The sequence below is a fragment of the Cladophialophora yegresii genome (assembly GCF_000585515.1).
Source record: "Cladophialophora yegresii CBS 114405 chromosome Unknown aczIN-supercont1.4, whole genome shotgun sequence".
NCBI lineage: Eukaryota > Fungi > Ascomycota > Eurotiomycetes > Chaetothyriales > Herpotrichiellaceae > Cladophialophora > Cladophialophora yegresii.
The window spans coordinates 2,414,780-2,428,764 of record NW_006913048.1 but is presented as its reverse complement, the minus strand read 5'-3'; the positions used below and the strand labels follow the sequence as shown (position 1 = coordinate 2,428,764).

The 13,985-nt window shown below is 55.9% G+C and overlaps 6 protein-coding genes across 6 annotated transcripts; 2 read left to right on the top strand and 4 right to left on the bottom strand.

Annotated features, from left to right (window-relative positions):
- Positions 1-514: 514 nt before the first annotated feature.
- On the top strand, positions 515-1,895 carry A1O7_06216 (uncharacterized protein; the record flags this gene model as incomplete). The annotated part of the gene is made up of 3 exons (XM_007760219.1): positions 515-895; positions 977-1,709; positions 1,765-1,895. 3 exons carry the CDS (start codon positions 515-517, stop codon positions 1,893-1,895), a joined length of 1,245 nt encoding a protein of 414 aa, XP_007758409.1.
- Positions 1,896-2,237: 342 nt separating this feature from the next.
- Positions 2,238-3,644, bottom strand: A1O7_06215 (3-carboxy-cis,cis-muconate cycloisomerase; the record flags this gene model as incomplete). The annotated part of the gene is made up of 1 exon (XM_007760218.1): positions 2,238-3,644. One exon carries the CDS (start codon positions 3,642-3,644, stop codon positions 2,238-2,240), a length of 1,407 nt encoding a protein of 468 aa, XP_007758408.1.
- A 668-nt stretch (positions 3,645-4,312) lies between these two features.
- On the top strand, positions 4,313-5,152 carry A1O7_06214 (glutathione S-transferase; the record flags this gene model as incomplete). Its single annotated transcript, XM_007760217.1, has 1 exon — positions 4,313-5,152. One exon carries the CDS (start codon positions 4,313-4,315, stop codon positions 5,150-5,152), a length of 840 nt encoding a protein of 279 aa, XP_007758407.1.
- Positions 5,153-6,131: 979 nt separating this feature from the next.
- On the bottom strand, positions 6,132-6,566 carry A1O7_06213 (uncharacterized protein; the record flags this gene model as incomplete). Its single annotated transcript, XM_007760216.1, has 2 exons — positions 6,132-6,222; positions 6,283-6,566. 2 exons carry the CDS (start codon positions 6,564-6,566, stop codon positions 6,132-6,134), a joined length of 375 nt encoding a protein of 124 aa, XP_007758406.1.
- Positions 6,567-9,605: 3,039 nt separating this feature from the next.
- Positions 9,606-11,517, bottom strand: A1O7_06212 (carboxypeptidase S1 like B; the record flags this gene model as incomplete). Its single annotated transcript, XM_007760215.1, has 2 exons — positions 9,606-11,327; positions 11,386-11,517. 2 exons carry the CDS (start codon positions 11,515-11,517, stop codon positions 9,606-9,608), a joined length of 1,854 nt encoding a protein of 617 aa, XP_007758405.1.
- A 786-nt stretch (positions 11,518-12,303) lies between these two features.
- Positions 12,304-13,390, bottom strand: A1O7_06211 (uncharacterized protein; the record flags this gene model as incomplete). Its single annotated transcript, XM_007760214.1, has 2 exons — positions 12,304-13,253; positions 13,306-13,390. The coding sequence occupies 2 exons, from the start codon at positions 13,388-13,390 to the stop codon at positions 12,304-12,306; spliced, it is 1,035 nt and encodes a 344-aa protein (XP_007758404.1).
- Positions 13,391-13,985: the final 595 nt, after the last annotated feature.

Below are 13,985 nucleotides of genomic sequence, written 5' to 3'. Positions count from 1 at the left end.
TCCGAAGCTTCAGATCTTCGCTTAGCGTGCGCTGACCTATGGCGGCGACGGTGACCACCACATGAAGCACGTTCAATCAAGCCACCATCGGGGATTCCCACCATGGCCGAGACGGAGCAAAGGCTTCGGCCAGATCTCCCCTTGTCCCAAAGCAGAATTTGGAAATGGGGAACAGTGAATGAGGCTGTCGCGGGCATCTCTGAGACGGAATGGTATACATAGAAAGGCGCCGGGATCGGGAACGGGGAAAGTATATATGCCTCGTGTTTGTCCCCTTTGCCATATATCTTCCTTCAGTCTGTTGATTCAGCTCGACCGTGACTCTTCGTTCGTTCCGCTGTCTTCTTTTTGCAACCCCTTCTCTTTCAATTCTATCGGTTCCTGGAGGACTGATCTGGTCTGGAACCCATTTTATGTTGCTAGATCCATTTTTCATCTCTGAATCGACGATCCCACGCTCGTTACGATCCTTACGATACCATCCGCTTCAGCAGCAACATACACCTCTTACAACATGAAGCCAGTCATCTGCATATCCCTCCTTCTCGCCGCAGGCGTCGACTTGGCGGCTGCCCGACCAGCCAACCTGCATATGAGGCGCGTTGGTGGTCACATCCACAGACGCTCCTCCGTGTGGAACACAAAACTCGGTCGACGTGAAGTGCCCCAGGAGCACTCGCATGAAAAATTTCTTACCACCGTCAACACCAACCTGAAGCTGGACAACCCAGACAACATCGTGGACGCCGTGTTTGGACTTCTTGGCAATGCTGCTGCTTCGGCTGGCCAGGGAGACATTACGGATACCGACTGTCTCCAACAAGCCACTGCCGACCAAGCGTTCACCAATGCCAAAGCCAACGGTGACGTTGACGGCATGACTGCTGCTTTGATCGTGAGTTCTCCGTACCTTTTTGGGACGGCTCCAGTGTGATTGTTTGCCAATAATCGGTGCAGGGCTAATGGAGTATCACAGTACCGAGCACTCGAGCGCAACACTGGTGCTGTCGGACAGGCATCCGTTGCCTGCACGTCCATCACGCCTGTCAATCCCGAGATTGCTGCCATCTCTCAGCACCAAGATCCAGCTTCTGACAATGCCACCAGCATCAACAAGGATATCGCATTGGCGCTTGCCGTTCAGATTGCGAACATTGGCGGCAACCCACTGGACGCGCTGCAATCCGGCACTTTCGCTCCTGGTGAGATCGGCGATCCCACTGGTGCAGGCAATACCTGTGATGTCGTCGATGAACCTGTCGGCTGCATCTTCACTCAGAACCTGCTTGTTGAAGATGCCAGTGAAGACGAAGTGAACGCTGCCGTTGCTGCTTCGGCCACTGCGAACGCTGGGGCTGCTGATGCTACTGCCCTCGCAGAGTGTACCGCTGCCCCCGACGACTCTACGGCAGTTGCGGGTACCACCACCGCCGTCGAAGCCGCCAGCACAACAGTTACTGAGGCAGCCACTCAGACAGCAGAAGCCGTTGCTAGCAGCACCGCGGCCGCGACGGGAGCTGCGGCCGCTGAGTCAGGGGCTGCGACATCTGTCGGGTCCTCTAATCTGGACTTGGGGTCTTGTGACAACCCTACCATCATTTTCGCAGATAACCTCGACGGCCGCAAAGAAGCTTCTTTCGCACCTGCCGACGAGACGACTTTTACGCACGGCTCGGCGCTGAACATCAAGGTGATTTCTGACTTCGTCTGTAAGTCTCTACCGCTGCATTGTGTGCCCTGTGCTCGTGACTAACACGATCAAAGGCCAACAACTCGAAACGAAATGCCAAGCATCCCAGGAGGCCATCGACGCATGCAATCAAGGAGCGACTGCTGCACAAGGCGAGACAGGCCAAGCGGCAGCTGATGCATTCAACCAGGCACTAGGCTTCTAGTGCCATTCGCAGTTTGGCCGTGAAACATGTGACAGGGGCTCTGCACTCGAATAGCCTTCAGTGTCATCGGAATGTATGTGTCCGTGCTAGATGAGATGTATAGCATTGGCGGCGTGAGCGACATATGTGGTTGCGATGAATGCAGCGCCCGACTGTCACATCTTGCCCGGGAAGTGTACCTTTTTTAAACAATTAAACAGGTGTCTCTGATGTGATGGTCTGTTTCAAACAGCGGGAGCGGGTATCAACCGCAAGCTCTGCCGTCCCCGTCGATCGATTAGTCGATCGCGACATTGAATTCATGAAACCCGTTGAGCCTGGGCAGGATAGTCCCATTCTCCTTCAGACGAGACTCGGCGGCGGATCCTTTCGGGGCTCGTCGGCAAGCTTCAAGACCCGCTGAACCATAGCTTCACTGTATCCTAGGTAGCTGGCAGGATCGCACAGTTTAGCCAGCTCCTCCCTACTCATCTTCTTGCTGATTTCCTCGTGCTCGCAGAGTAGATCCAGCAACTGTCGATTTTCCACCTGTGACGTGCGACACAGATCATACACCACATCATGGGCATACTGGCGGCCCAGGGTCTTCCCCAAGCCCATCATCACCGCTTCACTCACGATCCCGCCCCTTGAAATGTCGAGGTTCTTCTTCATGGCATCCTCATGCACTTCCAGCCCGGCGATAAGTTCCGAAGTCTGCTTCAACGACGCGTGAGTCAGCGTCGATATCTGCGGCAGCACAATCCATTCAATCTCCCAGGGTCCCGTGCTCCTCTCGTGATCGCCGACCATTGCCTCGAAGAGACTCGTGCTCAACTGCCGGACCGTGGCGGCCATGGCGGTGATGTACGCGCACGAGATGGGATTGCGCTTCTGCGGCATCGTGCTGCTGGACCCGCGATGCGGCACATACGGCTCCGACAGCTCGGCCACCTCGGTCTGCATCATCAGCTTGACGTCCAGGGCAAACTTGGCGCACGTGCTCGTCAGCATGGCGCACAGGGATCCAAACTCGGCAAAGCGATCCCGCTCGGTGTGCCACGCAATCTCCGGGACCTTGAGGTTCAGATCCTTGGCCAACTCCCGCTGACACTCCAGGCCCAACAGCGGCTCGTCCACGGTCGGGGGCAGCGTGGCCAACGTCCCCGCCGCGCCCGAGAACTCCAGCACGGTCAGCCGCGTCTCCACGTCCTTCAACCGCTCCCTGTGCCGCAGGAACGTGGCCAGCAGCCTGGCGAGCTTGAAGCCGAGCGACATGGGCACGGCGTGCTGCAGGTTCGACCGCGCCGCCATGGGCGTGGCCTTGTGCGCGTCGGCCAGGGCGCGCAGGGACGCAATGATGGCCTCGAGCTGCTTCTCGAACAGGCTCAGCGTGTCCCACAGCTGGATCACCGTCGCCGTGTCCGTAACGTCCTGCGTCGTGGCGCCCCAGTGCGCCCACTCGCCCAGCCCCGGTTCCACGCCGTTGACGTGGCGGACCAGCTGCTTGACCACGCCCAGCACGGGGTATCCGACGAGTTCGGTCTGCTGGCGGAGCTCGTCAAAGTTCACGTTCCGGATGTTCAGGCAGAAGGCGATGATCTCGTCGGCGGCCTTTTGCGGGATGATGCCCAGCCGGGCTTGGGCTTTGGCCAGCGCGCCCTCGAACGCGAGGTAGCATTGCGTGCGCGTCTTGTCGGACCAGATGGCCGCCGACTCGTGCGTCGACAGGATGTTGCCGAAGATGACGGAGTCTTGCACGGATGTCATGTCTGAGTGGAGTGGTCCTTTTGGCGATGATATGTATGTACAGATCACGGATGTCAAAATTAAGTATCTTCCTACTCGTAATCAAGATGCCCGGAAGCGTTTCTGAATTGTCGCGTGAGATGGGCAGGATGCCTAGACGCTAGGCTCTTTGTTCCTGAATCGGCAGGGCAGAGCAGAGCCTCGTGGAGGGATAATGAGGTCATCTTACAGGACGTTCGAAGGAGCAGTCGGCAATTATGCGGTTGGATCAATCGGTAGAGAACTCGTACGGAGACATTACCACAATACGTAGTTCTCCTCCCACGTCCCCCCGCGTCAGTAGAAGCCCGAATAATAGTTCTTCCGTCCCGAGCCCGGAGATGACGTCGACTTAACTCCGGCATCGGATTCCAAGCATCCAACACATCTTCACTTGTCCTCGTGTCTACACCTCTCTTCTGTACCTACTCAAGTCGAAGCCCATGAGACAGTCAGGACCGGCTACATTACGGTCGACCATCGACAAACTCGCGAGCCGAGCATTGATACCAGCCCCCCGGTCCAATTTACATTACATATCTGTCCGAGCTCAGTTTCAAACTTTCACCTCGAGCTCATTTCTAATCTCACGCCCACGCCCATACACGTCCAAGAAATCAGTGACAGCTTCATACCCCATCTACCTCACCATGGCAACGTCAACACGCTCGTCCAAGCGCCAAAAAACTGATGGCTCGACGGAGACGGACCCAACCGCCGGGACTGGCGCCGAGGACTCCTACCGTCTCATCTACTGGCCCGGCATGCCCGGCCGAGGCGAACACATCCGCCTAGCCTTCGAGGCCACCGGCACACCGTACACGGACGTCTCCAACGCAACAGACGAGGGCGTCAACGCCGTGCTCGCCCAAATCAGCGACAAGAACCTCGGCGACGAAACCAACCCGCCGCCCCTGGCCCCTCCGATCCTGCAGCACGGCGCCGTGCTCCTCTCCCAGACGCCTAACATCCTGTCCTACCTAGGTCTGCGACTCGGGTTGGTCCCGGACCCCTCTGAGGACCCGGCAGGCCTGTACCACGTCAACGCCCTCACACTGACGGCACTGGACGGCCTGTCCAATGAACCGCACGACGTGCACCATCCCATCGCGTCGGGGGCGTACTACGAGGAACAGAAGGACGAGGCCAAGCGCAAGGCCGCCGACTATCGCGCCGTCAGGCTGCCCAAGTTCCTTGGGTATTTTGAACGGGTGCTCAAGGGGCCGGCGTCGGGGGGAGGCCAGTATTTGTACGGCGGGAAGCTGACGTACGCCGACTTGGTCCTCTTCCAGACGCTGGATGGTGTGAGCTTTGCGTTTCCTCGGCGTGTGCGCCGCTTGAGGGAGACGGGCGAGTATGATGCCGTGTGGGGGCTCTATGAGCGCGTCAAGGGTCTGGAGAAGGTGAGTGCGTATCTGGCCAGTGAAAGGCGCAAGCCGTATAGTATGGGGATTTATCGGCATTATCCGGAGTTGGATGACGAGGAGTGAGGATCCATTGCGTAAGCCATGGATTAAAGGGGGGAGTAAAAAACGGAAGGGGCCGAGGCGTAAGTTAGATGAGGGGGAAGTGAGAAACGAATAAGAAGAGCCACGAATCAGATGGTGGATGATGGAGATGGGCGGTTGGAGAGTTGAGTCGAAGCCTAGGAGAGTTGAGTTGAGTCGCATGAATAGGATGGTCCAGTACGGCGCTCCTCACCTATGTACGGGAAAGTGCGTAGGGCGAGTAGGACAGCAAGGTAGGGCAGGGCAGGGCAGATTAGAACAGTCCATAGTGACGGACACTCCAGACTACATAGGTCTCAATGATATAAGAGATCCCTCAATGGTCCGGCACGGACGTAGTCTCTAGGGTGTCTGTACCCTGTCATGCCCGTGAAACCGACCTGCGTCCCTGAACTCCGCATTCCACCACGACGGTTCTTGGACAGCCCGTTTCACATTTCAGGACACTGTCAAGACCAGATATGTTGAAAGACGCAGACGATACCCGAGTAGTGACTAATTCAAATTCACAAGCAGCAACAAGGAAAAGCAAGGTCTGGTAAAAACTATCCTCAACTCGATTCAGATGAAGGTAGTGATTCCTGACCCTGCCCCGGGAGCAGCAAGCAACTCCCTGGTATGGATCAGATGCATCTGTACGTGAATGCTTGTGTTTTTGAAAAAACCAGAAAGAGTGGACGGGTCAAGGACGACGATGGCATCGTCAATGACCCGGCCCTGGATGGCAGCAAGTCCAGCCCAGGGCTAACATAACATACATAGTAACATGCCAGCCAGCAAACGAGTGATCCAATGCTCAAGGCCCAAGCTTCACAGAACGTCTTCTCAGCCCCTGGTACCAAAATCAAACTCTCTGCCCGCCCCTAGAGATGACTGACAGTCTGCGACCGTGAAGTGACGAATAGCAATCAGACTTGCGCGCCACGATCGGTCGGTTGCGGTGGTCGGTCGATCTCGGGATTTACTGTTCGAACAGAGCCCACTGATCGGAGGCATGATTGTACGGAATGGCGAGGTTTCTGAATGTCCCATTATTTGTGATGGTGGATGGACTGTGGCAGAGAAACAAATCAACAACTGCCGATACGAAGCGACAGGGTTTCAATACATACACTTTGTTTGGACGCAGACCATACCATCTGTTGTTGGAGCCGTTGTCTGCCCCAATAAGTTCATAATAGGAGCCGTTGTCGTTCAAGTACTTTTTGGTGTTCGAGTCCTGGATGGTATAAAGCGCCGCAGAGGCTTCAGTGGACTCACTGACAAGCTGGATGTCCCATGTATAGGAAGCCTTGGAGATCTGGACCTTGCCAGCCACTACCGCGAGGTTTTCAGCCCCTGAGCTGGGTGAAAGGATGATGCGGTACTCGGCATTTTTCACGAATTCGGCCTGCATTGTGGAGAGATTCAAGGTAGATGAGATGCACACAACGAAGTGAACAAGATGGAGAGGATCTCTGAAGATTGAGGAAGAAGGAACATTGAGAACAAAGGGGCATGGGAGACGGGAAAGCCTCGTTTATATGCCTTTTCTTCCACCTAGTTTCAACAATTGCTGATTCCCATAGTCGTCGAATTGCTTCACACTCTCGCTAGACATAGACTCCGCCTCCAAACAGGAAGGCACAACCGCATCTCTGCGATCCCTTCTGTGTCTGCAGGGTCTGGTCGCGGAAATTCCAGCGCCACTGCAATGCAGGCGGACTTCGTCTCGTCGGTAGCGAATAAAATGGTTGTGTGTGCGGAGACGGTTCATTGCCTTTGGTAAGGAAGTTGAATGTGGAGGGGGCAGACAACAACAGACACGATCTTGCTGGTTCGACGTTCAGCTTGCTTCTTCTTCTCCCCGATATGTCTTGTGAACATCTGCCAGCTCGCAAGAGCTCTGTGGCTGGCTGGAGAGCCACGACATGGGAGCTTACAGAGCGTTCTAGTGCGCTCGACATCCCGAAAACCGTCTTGTGCATGTTTGATAGCTGAGATAGGACGGACCTGCTCGGTGGCGTGCTGAATAGAGGGCATGGATGGTTCTGAGTGACACAAGTTGGCAGGAGTACGAGGCTGTGGCGCGACCAGATGCCGCTGAGCGTAGCGTGACAAATACTCCGTCTCGTGTCGCCGTTCCCTGTCGAATTCACCCGTATCGCATTGGGAGACTCTTGCGGTTCAGCTCGCCACGATTGCCGACTTCCCGAGCAAAGGTAGAAGAGTGTATATGGTTGGAGAGTTTGAAATGGTGCCAGACGACAAAGTGGTGGCGACGACGATAATGCTTGGGAGTTGGTGTCCTATTGGTCAGTACTGGCTTCTTGTGAAAGCGCTTGGCCAGCAGAGTATGCGTCGCAGCGGGTACGGGGCTTCTGGATCGCGGAGATGGTCGGCTGCACCAGCCGTGGCTCCAGCATAGATCTGGACATCATATCGCCACGGACAATCGGTGTCAAGAACTCGGAGCAATGTCTCATCACCTCCGCTGCTCTCATCGAACCGTAATCGCACAGAGCTTGGGCGATCGTCCTTGTCTATAGCGGTACTGCTGGGCCCTAGTATGATGTATCAACTTGAAATCGATTCATACATGCTCGTAATCCGCGTTTTGGCTCGTCAAGTGCGGTCAGAGTGCCGCTAGCTGGTTTTACTATCCGGATAACTGGCTCCGTCATGAGGCTTCGGAAGTGGCTTCTGCGGTTGAGCTGAACGTCGGTCGACGCAGTTCACATGCGCCTGTGGGACTGGTGGCGCGAACCACCACATCTGATCACTTCCCAATACTCTACATCCCGCGCAGGGATGCGACCGCCATCGGGTGCTGTAATAGTGATTGTCGATCCAGAAAATTCAGAGGTATTCTTCAGCTCTGGCTTGGAGCACAATATCTCTGAGGCTGAGGCACATGCAACGCTAGGTTGAGCTTCCTATGCGAATCTGTTGATTGGTAGAGACCGCGTGTCGTGTCCTTTGCGTGGCTGTTCGGACGATATGTCCATCTTGCGCTTTCAGCGTAGCCACAAATCAGCGAACAACCAACAAGACGAGGTGGTTTTCCGAGGTGGGAAGTGTCGAATGCATCTGCTATCGGAGGGCTGATGAAGAACAGGATTGGAAGTCCAAGGGCGTGAGGATCCGCATGCGAGCTGAGCTCCGTAGCAGAATGAACGGGCCCGTGCTCCACATATGCGTATCATTAGAGCTGGATGGAGGTCACTGCTCCAGGGCCTGTAGAACGTGGGGTAGTAAGGGCTCAGCAGTGCTGCAGCAAGATGCGTCTTCGTCTTCCGTGTCCAGCAGGAGCATATCGACACCCTCTCAACTGGCCTCTGACAGGGACTTTGATCAGTCAGCTGGCCTGAAGTCGTCGACGAGAAGAACATTGCGAGCGCTAGCGACGCCACAAAGAAGCTTAACTGAGCTTGTGGTGCTTGTCCTTTGTGCTTCTCGCATGAGCACGAGCAGTCCGTGGAAAGTTCGAGGCTTCCGCTCTGCCCGCTCCAGCTACGCCACTTGCGAGCTGTCATTTCGCACGATGATCGTACTACATGCAGGTAGTTTCTATCATTCCTGCACGGGAGCCGAGTCGGTCGAGGTCTGGGTCTGCTGTCAGCTACGCCGGAGTTTTCCCCGCGATTGTTGCAGGCGTGATGCCTAACTTCCTCACAAATGTGGGTGACCAGTCAGTGTCTCCACCACTTGCCAGACACCCATGATAGGCTGAGCTTTGGCTTCTCTACTTCGCGTAAAGTTCACAGAAGGATTGCGGCCTTTAACCTGGCCACTACTCCTTGGTTGGCTGACTTTAACGAGCAAAATTCCCAGCGTAGGCTACGGCGTCGGTCGAAGAAGGTGCGGAAGAAACAAATATTCGTGAAAAGCATCCTCAGATTCCGCTGGCAGGAAAGCCTGCATAGTAGAAAGAGGGGAAGAAAAAGGACAGGCGAGACAGCAAGGGAAACAAGCAGAAATGGGGAAACAGCGAACCCCAGAAGGAGGGACCCTGCTCACTGACTCACTAACACGGCTTCTTGGTCGGGCACAGCGCAGGCGCAGACGTCATCGGTCCAGCGCGGCAACTGCGATGTGCCTAAGCGATAAGGAGGTGAAGGGTAGAAGGTAAGGTGGGAAGGAACGCGGTAATTATGTAGAAGGTAAGTGGAAGATAGGAAGGTGAGTGCGCCCAGTATTTGGCCAGTGCGAGGTCTGATACGCCTACCCTCTCCAGTCCGGGAGATGGGAATCAGAGGGCACGCTCTTGGTCCATATATATGGCTGGTGGCATGAAAGGCGGAGAGCTTGTGTCTCTCAGATAAACCTCGCTCAGACACATTAGAATAGCTTCCGGTGGTGCTTACTGTACCACAACGTACGGCGTTATCTGTCGTAGTACTCTCCTTTAGGCAACGTTTTTCGCTTTTTCGAATCCCCCGGTGCTCTTCCGCGTCTAGCTGAAAATCCCTGGATAAAGCATGGTGCTATTCGCATCCATGTAGATGTAATTCCTCACCACGGCGGTCCCGTTTGCCAACGCCTCCTGCTGCTCTTCGGTACAAGTATCACCTGCCGCCCAGGTGTAGCACACCCACAGCGGGTCGGGCGGGTCCTTGTTCTTGATCGCCCAGGTATCTTTGGGAGCTGTGGTCGGCGTGGTGTACGAGTTGTTTTGTGCCACATCGACCTGCCCCGTGGCGATATCTAGATTGAACAAGGTGCGGTGGAAGATCCGATACGCCGTCTCGGGCTGGTAGGCCGGCACCTCGTGGCCGGCCTCGTACACGCGCGAGAAGCTGAAGTTGCCGTACTGACGCACCTGGCCGCCCGAATAGGTTGCGTTGGTGCGGATCGGGACGTACCCTGCGGCGTGAAACTTGGGAGCCTCGCTGTGGTTGACTGCCAGAGACACAGCCTCGCCGCCGATCCAGTTGCACGCAAAATCGCGGTCGCCGTACACAAGGGTGACCTTGATGTTGTTGTCCAGCAGATACTCGAGGTCCTCGAGCCAGCCGGGCCGCGGGTAGTCGCCGATGCTGCGGAACGCCGCGGCCACGACGCTGCTGCTCTGCGTGAAGTTCAGAGGCACGCCGAGCGCGTGCTGCACGTGTGCCTGGTTGAGGTAGCCCAGGTAGAAGTTGGAGGGGATCGGGTCTGGGTCCCGCGTGGCGAAGTCGTAGTAGTTGCGCCCGCTGAGGCGGGTGTACAGGTCGCGCACGTGCGTCGTGCAATACGACTCGGCCGCCTCGCACACGTCGTTGACCGAGGCGTTGAGCCCGCGCTGTGTGCTGTCGTACTGCAGCGACAGGGCGCGGCACGTGGCGATCTGGTCGCGACAGGCCCCTTCCCCATAATACCCCTCGGTCATCTGGTTGTATATGGTTTCATTCACCGCTTTAATCCCGTACGTGTTGTTGTACGCAATGTGCGGGTACGACGGCCACTGGACCTGGCGGTCGATGCAGCCATTGATGATCAGCAGCGTGTCCAGGTGGATGATGTACGTGTCGCCCACGTCGGTCCAGGTGCCGTTCTCGATCTTTTGGTTCTGCTCCTCGAAAAACGCCGCATACGACGGGCCGTATCTGCCGCCGTAGGATTCCGTGGCAATGGACACGCGGCTGTCGTTCGGGTGGTACCCGGGAAACTCCTGGAACCACGTCTGCGCAAAGTGCCAGAGTGCGCGTGCGCCGTTGAGGCTGCCAAACGCCGTCGAGTTGGCGTTCTGGCTCGGATACGTCCCCACGAGGAAGGTCGCGTTCTGCTCGGGGATCGGGTCCGTGGCGTTCAGGAGGCTGACGTCGCCGCTAAGCAGGTCGTGCGTGATGTTCTGCAGCGTGTCGTATGACAGGCCCACTTGGACCGGCTGGTCGATGTAGAGCATGTTGACTTCGTTGTGCCACGACCAAGGGTTGAGCCGGGTCGAGTTCGAGTCCGGGTTGACCATGCACGGTCCGTTCTCGTCGAACAGGCCCAGAAGCGACGAGCTGCCGGGACCGCCATTCATCCAGATCGAGAGCGGTGCGTTCAGGGGGTCCTTGCGTGCCTCGAAGAACCAGAAGAACGTGTTGATTGGGTACGGTTGCGCCTCGTTCAGGTCGCCTAGTGTGCCGGCTGGTAAGTGAACGTATCCGGCGTACGACTTGACACCTGGTGTGGTTTCGCATATCCCAGGCTGCAAGTACGCCGAACTTCAGCCAGGCATCAGATAGGTAGCAGGCATAATCACTCACCTCCTTGTACGATATATACACGCCATCGTCGAACTTGGACTTCAGTATCGTGACATTCTCAGGCTTTGGTGGGAACTGTGCAGACACGACCTGGGCCCCAAGGAGAGCTATGGCGGTGAAATGTCCTAGCATGGCTGCTCACGAATTCGCTCGAGAAGGTCCCGTGTCGTGCTTGTGCAATCGCCCTGGCGGATATACAGTACATATATACACAATCGCCTCCCGCGAGGCGGTCGCTGCGGGGAAACGAGACTTGGGCATTACACGTCCTACCTTTGCTGCTTTGTGATGTGACTCTGCTGTGAGATGCTGGCAACTGGCAGATATCATCTTGGCAGGTCAAGGTCAAAATTCACGAGCTGCCTGTCTGAGTCTGGTGGAAGGTTGATCGATGCAACCGGCCAGCTCACCGGCAGCGGTGCCTGCACATCACTTGCCCTGTTTCCCCTTTGCCGAGGCGTCGATCGCAATGTTGATAGGCTGCGGTGCTGCATTGTGATCCGATCTTCCGCTACGCCTTCTCGAACTGAGCCATGACGGGCTGTCGCCGTAGAAGCGAGCCAGACGTGACAAGCTCTGCGGTTGATAAGAGTTGTGGTGATGCTTGAAGGGAGATAAGCTCAGCTGGTTTCGACTTCCCAATATGCACGAGGAAGTGCACAGCACCTGCTCCGGTGCATCATATAGCCAACATCGCCGAACCCGTCGCTTCGGGAAAGCAAGGCGGACACACACGAGCCCAAGCTCTAGGAAGGAATACGGACCAGCTATGCAGCCAGTCCACACAATTGATATACATATAGGGTAAGGACCGGGATTCCAAGACCGCTGCATACTGTGAGTCTTGCCTGGGTCGCGTGTGGGCATAGCGTGTGTCTATGTGACAGTGCTCTCATATGGACTGTCTCAATTCTCTAATCACAAACGACTAGCTGTCGAGAGGTCGAACTTTTGCCCGACAATCTCCTCACTGAGCTTCCATAGTCGCTCCGCAGCCTTCACATCCTTCGCCCACTCCGCAGGTTCCGCCAAGTGACAGTCGCTAAGGTAAATCACCTTCGGGTCAGACAGCTTCGGATCCAGCGCCGCAACCAAGCTTGTGGCACTGCCCTGATCGAGGTCCTTCCAGAAGGTGCTCGTCTTCTCAATCATGGCTAGATGCTTCTCGTCCAGGTTCCGCGAGAGATCTGTCCAGATGGAACCCGGGTGCGTGGCTATCGATTGCAGTCCTGCGCTCGAAAGTTTCTCGTTAAGATACAAGGACAGTAAGATATTGGCCGTCTTCGATTGTCCGTATGCCACGAAAGGGACATATGTTTCTCCTGGGGGAGGGTCGAACGACACCCCTGGTCGGGACATAGGCCGCTCGTCCTCTGGGATGTCTTCTGGTCGTTTCTGGAATTTGTGGTCGCTGTATCGGATTGGGGAGATGATGTGGCCTTGACTCGTCACATTGACGACCCGCGTCGACCCAGGCGGAGACTTCTGGGCCGCCTTGAGAAGTTTCGGCATGAGGAGGTTGGTGAGAAGGAATGGTCCTACGTGGTTGGTCCCGAACTGTAATTCGAGCCCGTCCTTGGTGTATTCGTGCGACGACGTCACCACAGCAGCGTTGTTGATGAGAATGTCGATGTGCTCGACTAGACCGTTGATGACCTCGGCGCCCCTGCGGACGGAATCTAATGACGACAGGTCTAGCTGCACTGCTTCGATTGGTAAATCCGGATGCTCGGTCTTGACTTTGGAGATGACCTCTTCGATTTTCGACTTCGTCCGCGAAGCTAGGACAAGCAACGAAGGCGAATGAGCGGCAAGGGCTGCTGTCATAGACTCGCCCAAGCTTTGGGGCGATACGCCGACGATAACGACTGTAGGGACATAAGCCAGGTACCTTGGGGTGGAATATACGCGTAGACCAACCTGTTCTGCCTCGGATGACATCGCTAAATGTACGAGCGACTGTTGTCGCGGTGGTATTTCGATCAAATTCGGAATGTGACACCATGTTGGACATGGCGGGCTATTGGTATTGACGACAGCAAGCAGCGTACAAGTCTGAACCTGGACGAATCTGATCGCTTCAAAGTCGTCCCGCGCAGCAACCAATGTCTATATCTTGCCTTCGCTCGGCGGTTCGATGCAGAGCCGAGCCGAGATCGATGGTATGGTGCCAAGGAGAGATGTCAGGAGAGACCAATACCAGATGAGATCCGAATTTCACAAGCTTTGCAGCATCGCTAAAAACGGCGAAGCCAGAGTGCATGTCCCACTGGTTCGGACATAAATGTCCCGCCTGGATTATATAGAAGGCTGATAGCCCGGATCAGCATTCTAGAATCGGACATGTAGGCCGGTCTCAGCATCGCACCAGGTGTGGGGTCCATGCCGATTCTTCGGCGCCGAAGTCGATACTCCGGACTTGGAATGCAATTACCTCGTGTGGTAAATCAGCGGACTCTGGAGACTCGCTGTTGCATTGTATCCTGCAGGACTGACTTGCGTGATGCACCATTATCTCGAACGAACGGTTGGAGGCGGGAATGGGGAAAAGATGGGGTGAACATCTCGGTGTGGAGAGCCGTCCACAGCAGAGTTGCTGC